Source organism: Dromiciops gliroides, chromosome 4, assembly GCF_019393635.1.
Source record: "Dromiciops gliroides isolate mDroGli1 chromosome 4, mDroGli1.pri, whole genome shotgun sequence".
Lineage (NCBI taxonomy): Eukaryota > Metazoa > Chordata > Mammalia > Microbiotheria > Microbiotheriidae > Dromiciops > Dromiciops gliroides.
Window position 1 is genome coordinate 31,151,662 of NC_057864.1, and position 19,442 is coordinate 31,171,103.

General features: G+C 43.5%; 1 protein-coding gene and 1 long non-coding RNA gene across 4 annotated transcripts in view; one reads left to right on the forward strand and one right to left on the reverse strand.

Moving 5' to 3' along the window:
- The window catches only part of LOC122725529 (cytochrome P450 4A6-like), a 42,957-nt gene extending 36,584 nt beyond the window's left edge, over positions 1 to 6,373 (reverse strand). For 2 of the 3 annotated variants that reach the window (XM_043962679.1, XM_043962678.1), the window contains exon 1: positions 6,043 to 6,373. In XM_043962679.1, the coding sequence (XP_043818614.1) occupies positions 6,043 to 6,234 (192 nt within the window). In that variant the 5' untranslated portion in view covers positions 6,235 to 6,373. The remainder of the gene's footprint in view (positions 1 to 6,042) is intronic. The other variant, XM_043962677.1, reaches the window with a different exon arrangement.
- Positions 6,374 to 13,732: 7,359 nt separating this feature from the next.
- On the forward strand, positions 13,733 to 17,670 carry LOC122753665. The gene is made up of 3 exons (XR_006356300.1): positions 13,733 to 13,859; positions 16,646 to 16,785; positions 17,602 to 17,670. It is a non-coding gene; the product is annotated as an uncharacterized LOC122753665 (long non-coding RNA).
- Positions 17,671 to 19,442: the final 1,772 nt, after the last annotated feature.

Below are 19,442 nucleotides of genomic sequence, written 5' to 3' on the forward strand. Positions count from 1 at the left end.
ATTACATCAATACAATGCAGAAAAGACCTTTGACAAAAATACAACACCCATTCCTATTTTAAAAACACCAGAAAGCACAAGAATAAATGGAGCTTTCCTTAAAATGAAAAGTAGTATCTGTCTAAAACCATCAAAAAGTATTACCTGTAATGGGAATAAGCTAGAAGCCTTCCCATTAAGGTCAAGGGTGAATCAAGGATATTCATTATCACCATTATTATTCGATACTGTACTAGAAATGCTACCTATAGCAATAAGGGAAGGAAAATAAATTGAAGGAATTAAAATAGACAATGAGGAAACAAAACTATCACTCTGCAAACAATATGATGGTATCCTTAAAGAATTAAAGAGAATCAAGTTAAAAACTAGAGGAAATAATGAATAACTTTAGCAAAGTTTCAGGATATGAAGTAAACCCACATAAATCATAAGCATTTCTATATACTACCAACAAAACCTAACAGGAAAAGATAAAAAGAGAAATTCCATTTAAAATAACCTCAGATAATATAAAATAATTAAGAGTCTACATGTCAAGACAAATCCAGGAATTAGATGAATGAAATTACAAAATACTTTTCACACAAATAAAGACAGACCTAAACAACTCAAGAAATGTTCATTGTTCATGGTTAGACCAAGCCAATATAATAAAAATTACAAATCTACCTGTTCATTTACTTATTCAGTGCCATACCAATCAAACTACCAAGGAATTATTTTTTAGCAGTAGAAAAGATAGTAACAAAATTCATCTGAAAGAACAAAATGTCAAGAATATCAGGGGAATCAGTGGGGGGAAAATGTGAAGGAAGTCAGCTTAGCAATACCAGATTTCAAACTATATTATATTATATTATATTTATCTTTGGGGGGCAGGGGGCAATGAGTGACTTGCCCAGGGTCACACAGCTAGTGTCTGATGCTGGATTTGTACTCAGGTCCTCCTTAATCCAGGGCTGGTGCTTTATCCACTGCGCCACCTAGCTGCCTTTCAAACTATAAAGAGGGAAACACCAGCTAAAAAACAGAGTGGTGAATCAGTGGAATAGATTAAGTACATAATACATAGTAGTAAATGACCATAGTAATTTAATATTTGATAAACCCAAAGATCCAAGCTCTTGGGGTAAGAACTCAAGATTTAACAAAAATTTCTAGGAAAACTGAAAATCAGTTTGCCAAAAACTAGGCATAGACCAACATTTTAGATCATATACCAATATAAAGTCAAATGGATAAATGATTTAAACATAAAAGGTAATATCATAAGTAAATTAGGGGAACCTGTAAAAATGTATCTGTCATATCTATGGATAAGTGAAGAGTTTATGACCAAAAAAGAGATAGAGGAGATTACAGGAAGTAAAATAAATAATTTTGATTACAAGAAATTTAAAGGCTTTTGCACAAACAAAATTAGAAAGAAAACAAGAATGTGTGGAGGGGTGGGGGTGGAATTTGCAACAAGTTTCTCTAATAAGGGTCTCATTTCTCAAATATGTAGGGAACTGAGCCAAATTTATCCTCACTTAGTAAATGGTCAAAGGAACAGAAAGTTTTCAGAAAAAGATCAAAGTTATCAATAGACATATAAAATTAGAGAAATGCAATGATTAGAGAAATGCAAATTAAAACAATTCTGAGATATCATCACACCTATCAGATTGAATAACATGGCATAGAAGGAAAATTACAAATGCTGGACTAGAAAAATTGGGACACCGATGCACTGTTGGTAGAGATGTAAACTGATCCAACCATTCTGGAGAACAATTTGGAACTAGACCCAAAGGGCTACAAAATTGTACATATGCTTTGATTCAGCAATAACCACTACTATGTCAATATTCCAAGAGATTAAAGGAAAGGAGAAAGGACTTATATGTACAAAAATGTTTATAATAGCTCTTTTGTGGTGGCAAAGAATTGGAAATTGAGGGGATATCCATCAACTGGGAAGGACTGAACAAGTTGTGGAATATAAGTGTGATGGAATACTGTGCAATAAGAAATGATGAGCAGGGGCAGCTAGGTGGCGCAGTGGATAAAGCACTGGCCCTGGATTCAGGAGGACCGGAGTTCAAATCCAGTCTCAGACACTTGACACTAGCTGTGTGAGCCTAGGCTAGTCACTTAACCCTCATTGCCCTGAAAAAAAAAAAGAAGAAGAAGAAAGAAAGAAAGAAATGATGAGCAGAATGGTTTAAGAAAACCTGGGGAGACTTATATGAACTGATGCAAAGTGAAGTGAGCAGAACCAGGAGAATATTGTACACAGTGACAGCAATATTGTATCATGATCAACTATGAATGACTTATCTACTCTGATTGAAACAATGATACAAAACAGTTCAAAAAGACCCATGATGAAAAATGCTATCCTCTTCCAGAGAGAGAACTGATGAACTCTGAATGCAAATTGAAACACACTTTTTAACTTTATTTTTCATTTTATCATTTTATTTTGTTTGTGTTTTCTTTTGCAACATGGCTAATATGGAAATGTTTTTCATGACATCACATGTATAATCAAAATCAGCATTGGTCTTCTCAAGGAAAGGGGAGGGGTGGGAGGGAGAGAGAATTTGGAATTCAAAAGTTTGAATTGCTAAAAATATTTTACATGTATTTGGAAAATAATTAACAAAATAAATAAAATTAATTTAAACAACAACATTAAACAGCTCCCATTTCTATGGTACTCTAAGACTTATAGTGTTTTTCCTCAGGCAATATGAATGTTATTATCCCTGTTTTACAGATGAGGAAACTGAGGCTCAGAAAGTTTCAGTGATTTGCCCAAAGTTATATATCTCCTTATGTGTCTCCTATGTGAAGGTCTCTTCAGACAACTTTGAAAGACTTTCTAAGTGGTTTGCAATAAGTAACTTTGTAAGTGGTTTGCAATAACAAGCCACTGAATCCAGAAGATTGAAGATGAAGCATATGACTTGCCCCATGCCAGAGAGGTAAATATAAAATGCAGAGAAACAAACATTTTAGGGCATGGCCAATGTGGGGATTTGTTTTGCTGTACTAGGCATGTTTATGATGAAGGTTTTATTTCTAAAGGTTTTTTTTTTCCCACAAGGATAGGTCATAAGGAGAAAGACAGACAGACAGACAGACAGAAAAGACAGAGAGAATTTCTCTAAAGAACAAATTCAGGGGGGCAGCTAGGTGATGCAGTGGATAAAGCACCAGCCCTGGATTTAGGAGGACCTGAGTTCAAATACAGCCTCAAATACTTGACACCTATTAACTGTGTGACCCTGAGCAAGTCACTTAGCCTTCATTGCCCCACCAAAAAAGAAAAAAAGAAAAAAGAACAAATTCAGGTTTCTTGATCCTGACTCTCCACTTCTTAGCTATATGACCTTGGGGTGGTCTTCCAGCTTCCTCTCTCAGGAACTCAGTGTCCTCATCTTTAACATAATGATGACCTAAATGATCTCTAAGGTCATTTACAATTCCACATCCTATAATCTTCTGTGATTAGGACCCTCAAAGAGTCACAAGCTCAGTCCAATAGGAATTCAGAAGAGGGGTCGCTGCTAGCTAGGAAAATCAGGGAAGGCTTCCTGGAGGCATTTAAGGACCTTGACCATTGGGTAGAATATCCACAATGGTGAGTGTCTAAGGGATAGGGAACCATCCATTTTGTCAAGAGCATGTGAATAGGAAGTGGGAGAGGGAGGATGGAGTAATCACACAAATCAGATTGACTCAGGTTTACACAGTGCTCCCCTCACAGCTACTCTGTGATATGGGTAAAAGTAAAGGTAGCTAGCAAACCGCTTTACTCATAGTCTTCATCGTGCCCCCAAGAGCCTCAACATCTTGTGAGATCCCAACAGCCCTGGTGCTCATACCTCTCCTGAACCCTCTTCTCCTGGAGCGCCTCTGAATGGATTGTGGATAGCAGAACTGCTCCCACAACCTCCATCCAAGGACAACCCAGAACAACCATATCTTCATTACTTCTCCCCATATTCCTTTTTAGCTTCTTTTTGTGTGTTGTCCCCCCCCCCCATGTAAGCTCCTTGAGGGCAGGGATTGACTGTCTTTTTTGTGTTTGTATTCCCATGACTTAGCACAGTGCCTAATATATAACAAGCACTTAATAAATGATTGTTGACTAATTTACTTTGGCACATTCTGTCCCCAACCCACAAGCACCCAAGCTACAGGTCACAAGGCTAATTTAGTCCCTAATTCAGTTCCTGAAGATCAGCCAAGATCAATAGAACTTTCTGGGGATTATCTGTGGGAGAGAGGTCAGAGTATCTCTAATACTAACCCCAGAGTGCTACAGTTCCAGTCTTTGGCATCCAAACTCATTTGTTCTGTCCAGTTGAGTGCAACCCATTGCCATTCTTGGCAACGGATCTCAGAAATTCAGGTCCCAAAACCTGGTGCCTCAGGAGTATCTTCAATGTACTGTAGTAAGAGAAGGGCTTTTCCCCTGCCCAAGTCAAGTAGAACTGGCCTTCAGCCCCCATCCCTGCCACTTACCAACTGGATGACCATGGATAAGTTAGTTTAGTCCCATCAAACCTCAGTTTCTTCATCTGTTAAACAAAATGAACATAAGCCACCTCATAAAGAAGAGAATTCCCCATCATTGAAGGTCTTCAAGTAGAGAGGAGATGACCACCTGTGGATGATGTTGTGGAAAGAAATTCTTGCATAGGTATGCATTGGACCAGATGAAGAAACAGAGGCATGGGAGGGGAAAATGCACTATCCCTTTTTTCTCAGCATCCAACTTTGTGTCATTTACAAATCTGATAAGCCTCACACCAGTCTCCATGCAAAGCACTTATTAAATATTTAACTCTTCAGGACTAAGGACAAAGTCCTTCAGCACCCTACTAGGGACCCTCTTCTAACACCACATCAATATCCATTAGGTCCAGTCATTCAACCGACTCCAAATTTGCTTATTTCTCCTGTTATCCAGTCCATATCCTTATATCTTATTCACAATATGCCTTAAGAGACATGGGCTGGGGCAGCTAGGTGGCGCAGTGGATAGAGCACCGGCCCTGGATTCAGGAGTACCTGAGTTCAAATCCGGCCTCGGACACTTAACACTTACTAGCTGTGTGACCCTGGGCAAGTCACTTAACCCCAATTGCCTCACTAAAAAAAAAAAAAAGAGAGAGACATGGGCTGATGCCTTGTTGAAATTCAGACACACTAAGAACATGTCATTTCTCTGATCTATGAACCGCATGAACCCTTTTCTGTTTCCTCACCCAGATTTTGTGCCTTTTCCATCCCACATTACTCAGTACACATTTATATTTCCTTATATACATAAGTCATGGTGCACAGTGCCTGGGAATATAACAAGTCCTTAGCAAATGGTTGTTTCATTGATTGATTGATAGATTGATTGATTTAAGCAAGTTACAACTTCCCTAGGCCTCCATTTCTTCATCTGTGAAATGAGGGGGCTAAATCATAGAAGACCTCTGAGGTCCCTTCCTGCTGTATACCTATGATTCTAAGTTATTTTGCTTTGACAGGCCTCAGTTTCCTCACCTGTCAAAAGAGAGGATTGGACTCCATCAACTTTGAGGTCTCTTTCAGCTCCAAATGTATGACCCTCTAATCCAATGGTGCTCACCCCTCAGAAGAACACAAGCAGGCACATTTTCTTTTCTTTTTTTCTTTTTTTGGGGGGTGGGGTGGGGCAATGAGAGTTAAATGACTTGCCCAGGTTCACACAACTAGTAAGTGTCAAGTGACTGAGGCCAGATTTGAACTCAGGTCCTCTTGAATCCAGGGCCGGTGCTTTATCCACTGCACCACCTAGCTGCCCCCATGGCAGGCACACTTTCAAAAGAGGTATATGGATGAATGAAATGGCCTGGGACAGTGGGATTCCATAGAATGAATGCATTGCTGAGGCCAGGACCTCACACTGGTATGGATATTTTGTTGGTGGCCATATGAACTGGCTGATCTCTCATACATCACTCCAGTGCCCTCTCTCCCTGCCCCATCCTCCCTTCTGGCCCCGCTTACCTCCAGGAGGTGCCCATAGAACCAGTGGGCAGGAGGACTTGGGAAGCTCTGGAAGGTTCTAAGCAGCCTCTGTCTCCGCCAATACAACTGGGATCCCTTCAGCAGCAGTAGGACCAAGCCCAACAGAAGTGAGGTCTTTAGGAGGCTGGAGAGGTCTCCCAGGAGCCAGGCTGATCCCAGGCCAGTGCCCATAGTACTGAATGAAGCTTGTTCCCAGGAGTACACAGAGATGGGTGACTAAAGAATAGGGTGCAACCTTTGTCTTTTATATCAGGTCACAGGATCTGGCCATGGGTCAGTGATAAATTCTTTGTTAGGATCAATTCATGGCAAGTTACCTTCTGACTCTGCTCTGGAACAGGGCAGGGGAGGAGCTGAAAGCCCTATGGGGAATCAGTGCTAGACAGAGAGGACCCACCTACAGGCCTAGCCAATGAGAGGCAGGGGAGGTGTGGGCCAGGAGCAAGGGCGAGGGGCACTGGGAGAGGAGGGTACACAAAGGGCCTGAAAACTAGCCCCCTGGAGATGTAGCCCCAGGCTCTGGTCAGCCCTCCAGAACCTGTTTGGCCGGGCCCAGAGTAAAGTGCCCTTTCAATGGGGCACTTGGCAGCATGAGGTAGAAGAAGGAGCCACCAGTCTGCTCTGTGCAGAAACAGTCCTGAGCATCTCCCTTCCCTTTTCTGGCCTCAGCTTCCTCGTGTGTAAAATGAAGGGATTGTACTGTTCAGACTTACAGAGAGGCAGGGAGATTCCCAAGAGCCCAGAATTAGAAGGGGCCTAGGCATCTAATCCGACCCATGCTACTCTGAACCGGAAGCTTCTGTTTGGAGACCATTCATGACCAGGGTCCCTCTACCTCTCAATGCTGTGGGACCCCAAGAAGTCTAAAGATCCCAACCCCCAAGGAATCCCTAAAATTTTCCCAAGGGAAAAGCAGCTCTGTCTCCCACCTCAGGAATAAGGTGTGGCCAAGCATGACCCTGGTATGCTGAGAAGCAATGCCAAGGTCTACAAGAAGATATGTAGGATATGGATGGATGCTGCATATCCTACTGATACCCCAGTATTCAAAGATCCCCTCCCAGTTATATTGCCCTTCCCTCCCATTTGTAAAGATACAAAAGACCAGGTCTTCTCTTACTCCAGTGGGACAGCTTTCCATAATGATCTGTCCCCTGGCCACGTATTCCTCTCTGCTAATAAATCTCTTTTTATTTTATAAGATTTGTGATGAGTCTTCAATTCTTTGGATGAGCTAGCCCCCCCCCATCCAGGTCACAAGTTCCCCCCAACATTATGGTGCCAAAACCCAGGAAAAGTAGTCAGACAAAAAACACTTCTGAGGAGGGATAGGGTGAAAGAAGATAGAAAATATATAGATGGCAGAGGAGAGGCTGTGACTCCCACAAGCTCTAGATAAACCCATCCACTCACTCCCAAATAATGCAGTTAAAAAAAACAGAGCAGCCTAATGCACATAAGAACAGAGTAAGATTATTTTTCAGCAAAAGAGGGCAATTGTGATCACCTACTGATCAGGCTGAACAGCTCAACATGCAGTCCAGACCCAGCCAAGAACAGACAGTGCTTCTAGCACCCATCAGAGTCTTCAGCACCAGCAGCTTCTGAGGCTCTGATTACGGACTGGTGAAAGGGTTCAGCGATAGGCCAGGGTGAAGTGGAGGCAGTCTCTGCTAGAATTGGGCCAAAGTGCCCTGGTTCTGAACCAGTGGTCTGAATCAAGTGGTGGTGGCCCAGTAGTGGAGGGGCACAGGCACGCCAAGCTTCCAACCATAGAGAATCAGAGTTCAATCAGATTTCTGTTTCTGGGTCAAAGAGAAAGTGGTTACTCACAGGCCAGGCAGGCTGAGAAGAAGCCCAATCACCCCCTGGCCATGTTGTAGCTTGAATAGTGTGTCCTGGAAGCAACACTACACTTTAAGAAGGAGTTAAAAGCCAAGAAATAGCTGGCCAAGATGAGTAAGCAGAGAAAGCAGCACACCATTGAAAACTTCTTTGGGGGAAAGATAGACCACAATATACCCTCAGAAGAAAAAGATAATAACAAGGTCAAAGCTCCAACATTCAAAGCTTCCAAGAAAAATATGAATTGGTCTCAGGCCATGGAAGCACTCAAAAGGGACTTTGAAGAGAAAGTAGGAGAGATAGAAAGATTTAGAGAGATGGAGGAAAGAATTGAAAGAGAAATGAGGGCAATGAAGGAAAGTCATGAGGAAAAAGTCAACAGCTTGAAAATCCAAATGCAAAAAGAAATAGAAAAGCACTCTCTAGAAAATAATTGCCTAATAATTAGTATTGAACAAATGGAAGCTAGTGACCTTATGAAAAATCAAGACACAGTAAAGCAAATCTACCTGAATAAAAAAAAATATAGAAAGGGGCAGCTGGATGGCGCAGTGGTTAAAGCACCGGCCCTGGAGTCAGGAGTACCTGAGTTCAAATCCGGCCTCAGACACTTGACACTTACTAGCTGTGTGACCCTGGGCAAGTCACTTAACCCCCATTGCCTGCCATATATATATAGAGAGAGCCCATATATATATATATATATATATATATATATATATATAGAGAGAGAGAGAGAGAGAGAGAGAGAGAGAGAGAGAGAGAGAGATGAAATATCTCCTTAGAAAAACAGCTGACCTGGAAAACAGATCCAGGAGAGATAATTTGAAAATCATTGGACTACCTGAAAACCATGACCAAAATAAGAGTTTAGAAACCATCCTCCAAGAGATTGTCAGGGAAAATTGCCCTGATATTCTAGAAGCAGAAGGCAAAATAGAAATTGAAACAATCTATTCATCACCTCCTGAAAGAGATCCCAAAAGGAAAACCTCCAGGAATATCATAGCCAAATTCCAGAGCTCCCAGGTCAAGGATAAAATACAGCAAGCAGCTAGAAAAAAAGGAATTCAAATACTTGGAAGCTCCAGTAAGGCTAAGAGGATCTAGAAGCATCTACATTAAAGGACCAGAGGGCATGGAATATGATATTCCAGAGGGCAAAGGAAATGGAACTACAGTCAAGAATCATGTACCCAGCAAAACTGAGTATACACTTTCAGAAGAAAAAGTGGGACTTCAATAAAAAGAGGACTTTCAGGTATTTGTGATGAAAAGACCTGAACTGAATAGAAAATTTGACTTTCAAATACAAGACCCTGGAGAAGCATAAAAAGGTAAACAGGAAAAAGACTTGATGAGGAATATTAGAAGATCAAACTGTTTACATTCCTGCATGGGAAGATAATACTTTGAACTCATAAGAACTTTCTCAGTAAGGAATTCACAGAAGACACGGGTCTGAACTGAATATGATGGGATGATATCCGTAAAGCATTTATGTTTTGTTCTTTGTGGGGCAGACAGGATGGGGTGTCTTATGTCTGGGACTCGATTTGGGCTTGGGGCCTCCTGGGTCCAGGGCTGGTGCTTTGTCCATTGTGCCACCTAACTAATCTATGATGACATCATTAAAATAGGGTTAAGGCGTAGGAGGAATAGACTGGGGGAAGAGGAAGGGGAGAGATAGTCTGGGGAGAGGTAATTAACATGAAGGAAACAAGAAAAAAGCTTATAGAGGGGAGGGGAAGAGAGGGAAGGAGTGGGGGAGTGAATGAACCTTAATATCATCAGAATTGGCTCAAAGAGGGACTAACATACATACTCAAGTAGGTATAGTAGGGAGGGAGATAAGGGAGGGGGGGAGAAGAGGGTAAGGATTGAAGGGCAGACTGGGGGAGAGAGCAGTAAAAAGCAAAACACTTTCAAGGAAGGTGAAGATGTTCTGCATTACTGCACAAGTATGACATATTGAATTGCTTGATTTCATAGGGAGGGTTGAGGAGGGAGGAAGACAAATTTAGAACACAGATTATATTAAATTAAAAAATTTTTGTACAAACAGAAGCAATGCATCCAAAATTAGAAGGGAGGCAGAAAGCTGGGAAACAATTTTTGAGGCCAGTATTTCTGATAAAGGCCTCATCTCTAAAATATATAGGGAATTAAATCAAATTTATAAGAATCCAAGTCATTCCCCAATTGAGAAATGGTCAAAGGATATGAACAGGCAGTTTTCTGATGAAGAAACCAAAGCTATCTATTCCCATATGAAAAAATGCTCTAAATCTCTAATGATTAGAGAGATGCAAATTAAAACAACTCTGAGGTACCACCTGACACCTATCAGATTGGCTAAAATGACAAAAAAGGAAGATAATAAATGTTGGAGAGGCTGTGGGAAAATTGGAACACTAATGCATTGTTGGTGGAGCTGTGAACTGATCCAACCATTCTGGAGAGCAATTTGGAATTATGCCCAAAGGGCATACCCTTTGACCCAACAATACCACTTTTGGGTCTTTTTCCCAAAGAGATCATGGAAGGGGGAAAGGGACCCACATGTACAAAAATATTTATAGCTGCTCTTTACGTGGTAGCAAGGAATTGGAAGTTGAGGGGGTACCCATCAATTGGGGAATGGCTGGACAAGTTGTGGTATATGAATACAATGGAATACTATTGTGCTGTAAGAAATGATGAGCAGGAGGAGTTCAGAGAAACCTGGAGGGTCTTGAGTGAGCTGATGATGAGTGAGATAGCAGAACCAGAAGAACATTGTACACAGTATCATCAACATTGAGTGTTGACCTACTGTGATGGACTATATTCTTCTCACCAATGCAATGGTACAGAAGAGTTCCAGGGAACTCATGATAGAAGAGGATCTCCAAATCCAAGAAAAAAAAAAAGAACTGTGGAGTATAGATGCTGATTGAACCATACTATTTCTTTTGTTTTGGGTGCCGTTGTGTTTTTTTTCTATATTGAGTTTTTGCATCACTGCTCTGATTTTTTCTCTTGTAACAGGATTAATACAAAAATAGGATTAATGTTATTATGTGTATATGTGTGTGTGTGTGTGTATATATATATGTATATGTATATAGATATATAGATATAACCTATATCAGATTACCTGCTGTCTAGGGGAGGGGGAGGGAGGGGAGGGAGGGAGAAAAATCTGAAATTGTAAAGCTTGTATAAACAAAAGTTGAGAACTATCTTTACATGTAATGGAAAAAATAAAATACCTTATATGTAAAAAAAAAAACCAAAAAACCCACAAACAGGATCAGTAGGATCAAGGGAAAAGAAATAAAATGGGGAAAAGGAAATTATACAACCTGAATAACACTACCACCCAAGAATCAGCTGAGAATACACAGCAGCGTCCTGTCGCCTTCTAGCTTCCAGCTAGAATGGCGAATCTCCTCCCCCCTTCTTCCCAGCAGACCCGACAACCCCCAGCCAATTGGCTGGCTGCTCTGACAGTCACATGACTGCCCTCACTAGGCTTCCAATCATTATAATTTTGCCAGGCCCATGTAGGCATCAGTGAGTGGTGATGACATGAGGTACCAGCACCATGGCGATGGCTATAACCAGTGGGTGGAGCACCATGCCATTTGCAGAGCCCCAGAGGTCAGTGCGTGCGCTGAGGTTTTGTTTTTTTTTAATTCTAGCCAAAAGATGGGGTCATAAAAACCTCAAATAACAATTCTTTACACAGGTCAGAGCTCACAATGTCCCTCCCAGCAGGGGGTGTCATTCCAATTCTCACAGCATCCACATCTGAAAGACTCCCTTTCCACAACTACACCCAGAGGATATCCCAAGAATCATCTGAGAAATGTACTGTATACAAAATAACAGCAATAGTGTAAAATGATATGCTGGATAAGCACATGGTTATTTTCAGCAAGCCAATGATCCAATATAACCCTGAAGGACTTTTGAAAATTGCAATCCATCTGCAGAAAAAGAACTGATTGTATCTGAAAACAGATTGAAGCATTTTTTGACAGTTCCTTAATCTGAAGTTTTGTTTTTCAGCTGTTTTCTTTTGCAACCTAGCTAATGTGGGGATGTTTTCCATGACTACTCATATATAACTTATATTGAATTGCTTGAGTTCTTGGGGGTGGGGGTGGGAAGGGAGGGAGGAAGAGAGGTTGGAACACAAAGTTTTAAAAAATTGATGTCAAATTTTTTTTTTTTTTTAGTGAGGCAGTTGTGGTTAAGTGACATGCCCAGGGTCACACAGCTAGTAAGTGTTAAGTGTCTGAGGCCGGATTTGAACTCAGGTACTCCTGACTCCATGGCTGGTGCTCTATCCACTGCACCACCTAGCTGCCCCTCAAAATTTGTTTTTACATATATTTTGGAAAATAAAATTCTAAACAGGAAAAAAAAAGTTTTAGTACCAGAAGGGCCTTAAGAGAAAATGTCACATCTGAAAGGGGTCTCACAACAAAAAATATGAATCTTGGGCCTTGAAAAAGTGTCCTAGTAGAGACTTGGGTCTCAGAATAAATCAGAGCTGTGAGGGACCTGCTTATCAGTGTACCAGGGTCATGCTTGGCCACACTACATTCCAGAGGTGGGGGCAAAGCTGTTTCTCCCTTGGAAAAGTTGAAGGATTCCTTGGGGGTTGGGGTTCCTCATCCCACAACACAAAAATTACACTGTGGTAGACCAGAAAGAAAGCCAGATTTATAGTCTGTGAACCATGAATGTCTTGAAGCCAAGGCTGTGGCTCCCCCTTAGACAAAGGACTTCCCAGGATACAGTTGTGTGTTCCCAGTAGTGAATGATCCCCAACTGCCTTTAACATTCATTCCTCTTTGGGGAAGCTTATAATTAGTGAAAATACCAGATCAATGGCTCCAAGTTAAAGAAAAACAATCTAGAAATGGACCAGGGATTGGAGTTCTCAATATGGAAAAGGGAAGAAAAACTCCCCAATCAGTGTCTTTCTGTGTGACTAAAACTACCAGATGTGATAAAAATTATTGGAATTTAGCTGACTCATGTGGGAGGGGCCACACCTGGCCCACCCTGAAGTTATGTATGCTACTGAGGTCAGAAGGAGAACTCTCCATAGGCAGTTTTTGAAGGACCTCCCCTTTTGGGGGAGGGAGATTGAGGGGAGGCGAGGAGTCACTTCCAGATGTTGGCTGCGCTTCTCCCTCCCCCTCCCCCTCCCCCTCCCCCTCCCCCTCTCCCCCTCTCCCCCTCCCCCTCCCCCTCCCCCTCTCCCCCTCTCCCCCTCCCCCTCTCCCCCTCCCCCTCTCCCCCTCTCCCCCTCTCCCCTCTCCCTCTCTCCCTCTCTCCCTCTCTCCCTCTCTCCCTCTCTCCCTCTCTCCCTCTCTCCCTCTCTCCCTCTCTGCCTTTCCTGTGGCGCGAGCTGCTAACAGACTTCCCAGGTGTGGTGAGTGTTAAAAACCCCTGCATTCCTTTGAATTAGCTTAATTGGAAATGATCTGGGGACTGCATAGACTTAGATTAGAGTTAGGAGAATTTATCTGTATTTCTTTTTCTCTATTTCCTTTTCTTTGATTTTTTTATTAATTTCACCTTTGCTGTTTAATTAATTCCCAAGTAATAAAATCTGATCCTTTTGTGGAAAAGAAGCTGTAAGGCTCCTTTCTTAATAGCCTGGGAGAAATATCTAAAAGGGCAGTTCAGAGGGGAGGGAGCTTTGAACCTAGAGGTCCCTCATTATTTCCGGGACCCAAATAGTTTGGTGAATCACCCAATTAACACTCCATATATTAAATTTGGGCCCAACACAGAGATGTCCCAAAGTACCTTCAGAACAAAGGAACCCAAGGAAATGTTAAGATCTGAGGCACACCCAGTCCAATGTTCATGAAAAGGAAGACTCGTGGTAACCTAGTCAATGAATAAGTTGAGAAGTGGGAACCAGGCATGCTGATCAAAGTGAGGTAAGGGATGAGATTGAGGACAGTTGAGTCTTTCCTACTCACTGCACAATATCTGCTTTTTTTGCAGGGCCATGAGGGTTAAGTGACTTGCCCAAGGTCACACAGCTAGAAGTGTCAGGTGTCTGAGGCCAGATTTGAACTCAGGTCCTCCTGAATCCAGGGCAGGTGCTTTATCCACTGTTCCACCTAGCTGCCCCACAATAACTGCTTTTAACAGTGCTCCAGTTATAGAGTTGAACAACCTTGACTAAAGCCCTTGCTGCCTCAGTGGTCAGTTCTTCCTGTGGTCCTGGGAGGGCCGAATCCACTGTTCTTGGTACTGCTGCTTGTAATGGCAGTCTAGTAGGCCTGGGTCAGAGAATACTCTGACCATGGAAAAATATGGTCGAACAACTTGCTGGGGTCAGTTGGAGAGTACTCTCCTTGGAAAAGCAAAGCAGTTCATTAACCAGAGGGCATATGGTTACTATATAACCATTTGTTATCTTTTAGTCAAATAGGTAACAAAGCAGACATGTCACGGTCACCCAGAAAGTTGGGCCCTTTGACATTTATAGCATGAGCCTAATGGAAAAAGGCACATGCACACGGGTTGTCCCATCCCCAGTAGGAACTTCCCTTAGGGGAAACAAGGGAGCAGGCAGAGGCAGAGACCCCTGCAGAGGAGCTGGTCTGGAGTCAGTGAGGGAGGGAACAAGGAAGCAGGTGGAGGCACTGGCAGTGAACCAGTTTGGTATCTGATTAGTGCCAGGTCGTAACAATAATCTCAAGTTAGGAATATGACATATTTACTATTTCATGTATCCCACTCCCCAATAGTGAGCATCCTCATTCCCCAAGCAGCTGTCACTTTTCAGTTCTAAGTCTCTCCCCACCGCCACCTCCTCACCCCCTTCTATCCTCAAAAAAATCATCACCTTTTCCTTTCTTCAGGGAGCTGACGTTTAGACTTCTTCCCCCAGCCATACCTCTGTGTGCCAAATAGAAACTTTTACTTCAATTTTAATTGGATTGCGTGTGCGAGTCATTCTCTGATAAAGGGATATTTTTCAGATCCAGTTTCCCGATGTCATAGCCCTGGTGCAGAAACCTGGACCTGGGAAAAATATTTCTTTCTTCTCACCACGATTCCCTGAGGAATTTTGTGTATTTTCTCCCTCGTACCCTGAACCCTCTCCCTTGCAGGGTGGCCACTGAAGGGAAGGGAGGCTGGGCTTCTGGGCCAAAGGAGTGGCGTCTCCCTTGCAAGGGGTCACACCTGCTGTCCACATGAGAGTGTAGGACACTCATGTTCAGACTTGGTGTCCGTATCTCCCTGGACGCAGGGATGATATCTGGGTAGCTAAAGGCTCGCACGACCCTGCTTCTCATGGGGCAGGGAGAAAGTATGCCAAGGGATTCCCCTCTGGGATACATTTTGTACAATTGGGCTAAATTCAACCTTGCAGACCTGAAAAAGAGGTGCATGGTCTTTTATTGTAACACTTCCTGGCTATATTATCAGTAAGGGGAAATGGACCAAGATCCCATATATACTGGCTTTTATCACCCTAAGCAATAACTCAGAGATGAGGGTACTATGTAAGCAAAGCAGGCTGGGCCCTGCAAAACCTTTACTGACTAAACCTAAGGAGGATGTTGAGGGCCACAACAAACTGCTCCCCTTACAGGATTCCACTGACCTTTTAACTGACCTCCTTCTGCTGTCTGGAAGCTTCGGTCCCACAGGACCCATGGGACTAGCAGGTCTTTCTGATTCTTCCTCCCCCTCTGAGACCTTAGTTCCTCTGTCTCTCCTCTTCCTTCCCCCTCCTCTTACTCCTTCTTCCCCTCCTATTTCATTATACCCCCCATTCCAATTGACCAACCTCCATCCTACAACTCTATATCTGCAGCTTTGACTGCTAACCCCAGCTGATCTTCTACCACACTCGAAGTGGACTACAATAGGCTTCTTACTCCTCAACTTTGCTGGTCCTGCCTCCATCTCCACCTGGTTCCCTGCTGCCCCTCCTGCCTCCTGCCTGGTTCACTGCCAGTGCCTCCACCTGCTTCCTTGTTCCCTCCCTCACTGACTCCAGACCAGCTCCTCGGCAGGAGTCTCTGCCTCTGCCTGCTCCCTTGTTTCCTCTAAGGGAAGTTCCTACTGGGGATGAGACAACCCGTGTGCATGTGCCTTTTTCCATAAACAAGTTGTCTCAGATTAAAGAAAAATTGGGACGTTACTCAGAGAATCCCACAAAGTTTGTAGATGGTTTTAAGTCCTTAATTTGACTTCTCTTGGGCAGACTTGCATGTTATTCTTGCCAGCTGTTGTACTCCAGATGAGAAAAAGCTGATTTAGGACCTAGCTGTGCAAATGGGTGATGGGCACTCACAGGCTGGGATTAGCTGGATGGGGATCCCTGGTGCAATAGCAGTTCCACCTGTGGAGCCAAGATGGGACTATCATGATAGGGCAGACAGGGCCAGCAGTGACCACATGATCACTTGCCTCTTTGAGGGAATGAATCAATGGATTAATAACAAATCAATTATGAGAAGGTGAAGGAGATCACCCAGATGTCTGACAAAAATCCAGCACTCTTCATGAGTTATCTCATGGACTCTATGAAGAAATATACTGATCTAGATCCATAAAAGGATGAGGGAATAACAGTCCTCAATATGCATTTTATTGGCCAATCTGCTCCTGACATTAGGAGAAAACTCCAGAAATTAGACTTGGGTCCCCAAACCCCACCCTCACAACTCCTTGCTGCTGCTTTTATGGTTTTTCATAACAGAGACTTTGCAATAGCTGAAAAGGAAGAAAAGAAGGAGTGTGCCCCTGCCAAAGGACAGGCCTCACTCCTAGCTGCAGCTATAACCTCTGCTGCCAGCAGACCTCCGGGCGGCTGTAGTTCTGTCAACTGCTTCAGCTGTGGTAAGTTGGGACACTGGAGCAGGGTATGGATTCCATCTTTTGGGATAATTGCCGAACTTCTAGGATGCCACAACTGTCCCTGATACAAAACCACTAGAATGGGGAGGGGTGCAAGAGCAGGCCTTTACAACACTTAAGGAACAGCTTACTTCTGCCCCTGCTCTTGCCCTCCCCAATTTAGAAGAATCATTTACCCTTTTTGTGGATGAAAGGAAGCAGATTGCCTTGGGCATGCTTGCTCAATGCTTAGGACATTTTGCTTACTTCTCAAAGCAACTTGATACTGTGGCTAGGGGATGGCCTGATAGCCTACGAGCTGTGGCAGCCACAGCTCTTATGATTGAGCAAGTGTCCAAACTAACTCTTGGTCAGCCTCTTGAAGTCTGTACCCCTCATCATGTCTTTAGTGTTCTGAAAAATAGGGGACATAGATGGCTTCCCATGGGGCGCATAGCTAAATATCAGGCTCTTTTGTTAGACACTCCAGGGCTCACTTTATAAGTTTGTAGACTTTAAATCCCACTCTACTCCTTCCTCTTCCTGAAGATGCCTCACCTCATGACTGTTTAGAACTGATAGAACACACATTCTCCAGCCACTCAGACCTATGGGATATCCCTATACTGAACCCTGACATTATCTGGTTCACTGATGGCTTCTCCTTTGTCAAAAATGGGCCCCGGGGCCTCTCCCCAGGGACTGCTGCTCAAAAGCAGAATTCATTGCTCTTACAAGGACCCTAGAGTTAGCTAAGGATATATCAGCTAACATCTATACTGACTCTAAATATGTTTTTCATGTTCCTCATACCCACAGTGCGATCTGGGAAGAATGGGGACAGTTAACTTCCAAGAATTCCCCTGTCAAACATGGATGAGAAATCATACACCTTCTTGAGGCAGTAGTTCTTCCTGGAGAGGTGGCTGTCATGCATTGTCAGGGACACCGAGCAGGAGACTCCTCTGTTGCACAGGGGGATCAGAGAGCAGATCTTACAGGGGAGGCTGCAGCCAGAGGGTGCCACGCCCTCCCTGTAATCCCTCTCCATCCCTCCATCCCCCCTGGAGTCTCTCCCTCTTACACACAAGAGGAAGCAAACTCCGATGTGGTGAAGACAGGCTGGTGCAAATCACCTACTGGGCAGCTTCTCCTTCCTGGCAATATGATCTGGAAGTTAGTTTCTGGTTTCCATCAGACTGCCCATCCAGGAAAGGAGTCATTACTTACCCTCATCAAGACCCTGTTTACTAGGAAAGGCATTGCCAAAACTATGGAAGAAATTTGTCACCACCGTTCCCAGGTGCCCAGACCAATGCAAGTGGAGGCTTGAACCTCCCCCCATGGGGGAGGGGGAGGCGCTACCTGGAGAAGACTGGCAGGTTGATTTCACTCATTTGCCTGCATGTTGGAGGTACAGGGTTCTTCTAGTGTTTGTTGATACTTTCACTGGCTAGGTAGAGGTTCCCTAGCAGATCTAAGAAAGTCTCTGATGTAGCCAAAGTCCTCCTAGGTGAAATAATTCCCCAATTCAGTCTCCCAAAATCCCTCCAGAATGATACTGGTGCCACCTTTACTTCTCGGGTTACACGATTCATAGCAAAGGCATTGGGCATTATTTATCACTTCCACTCTGCCTGGCACCCCCAGTCCTTGGGAAAGATAGAACATATGAACTAGACCTTAAAAAGAACTCTCACTAAGATCTGTACAGAAGCAAAACTTGGGGGCAGCTAGGTGGCGCAGTGGATAAAGCACCGACCTTGGATTCAGGAGTACCTGAGTTCAAATCTGGCCTCAGACACTTGACGCTTACTAGCTGTGTGACCCTGGGCAAGTCACTTAACCCCCATTGCCCTGCAAAAACAAAACAAAAAACAAACAAACAAAAAAACTTGACTGGGTCCAGGCACTCCCCATTGCCCTGACACAAATAAGGATGGCTCCATTTCTCACGGTGGATCCTCTCTGATCCAGACACATATGGCCATCACCAGCATTTCTAGGCAGCTTGGGTCAGTACATCAGGCCATCTAAGAATATGCAGACTTCCCTAAGCCCCTGGCTCAAGAGGACAGGGATTAAAGCACCAACCCTGGATTCAGGAAGACCTGAATCAGACTGGAGGGACAACACTCTTGGACTCACCTTTCTTGGGTTAAACCTTTTGTCCCTATAGCGCCTGATTCGGAAGACACTGCTGGATATTTATGTGAACCAGTAGAAGACCTGAAGTTTCTGTTTAAGAAAAAGAGCTGATCCCTGTGATGGCTGATCCTGCTTTGTTACCCAGCCTTTCCTTCACGTTCCTCCCCCTCCATCCTTTCATGCAGTTTGGCCCGGGCATATAACTTCCCCAGGCACTTGACCTTCCTGTTCCTGTCATTTTGTTGCTTCTCTTGGTTTGCTCCCTTTCTCCCTACACTAATATTGGTTCTAGTCCTTTTGATTTTTGGCCCTTGTCTCTTTAACCTCTTGGTAAAGTTTGTTTCATCTAGACTCAAGGCTCTCAACCATATGGCCTATAAACCTCTTCGCCCTCTGGACCAGGCCTGAAAAGATTTCTGCTTCTCCTACCAAGCCTAGGGGCAGCTCTATGACCCTAGCCAGCTTGAAGTAGTTTCAGAAGACAGACCTTCCCCCTCTTTTCTCTTAGCTAT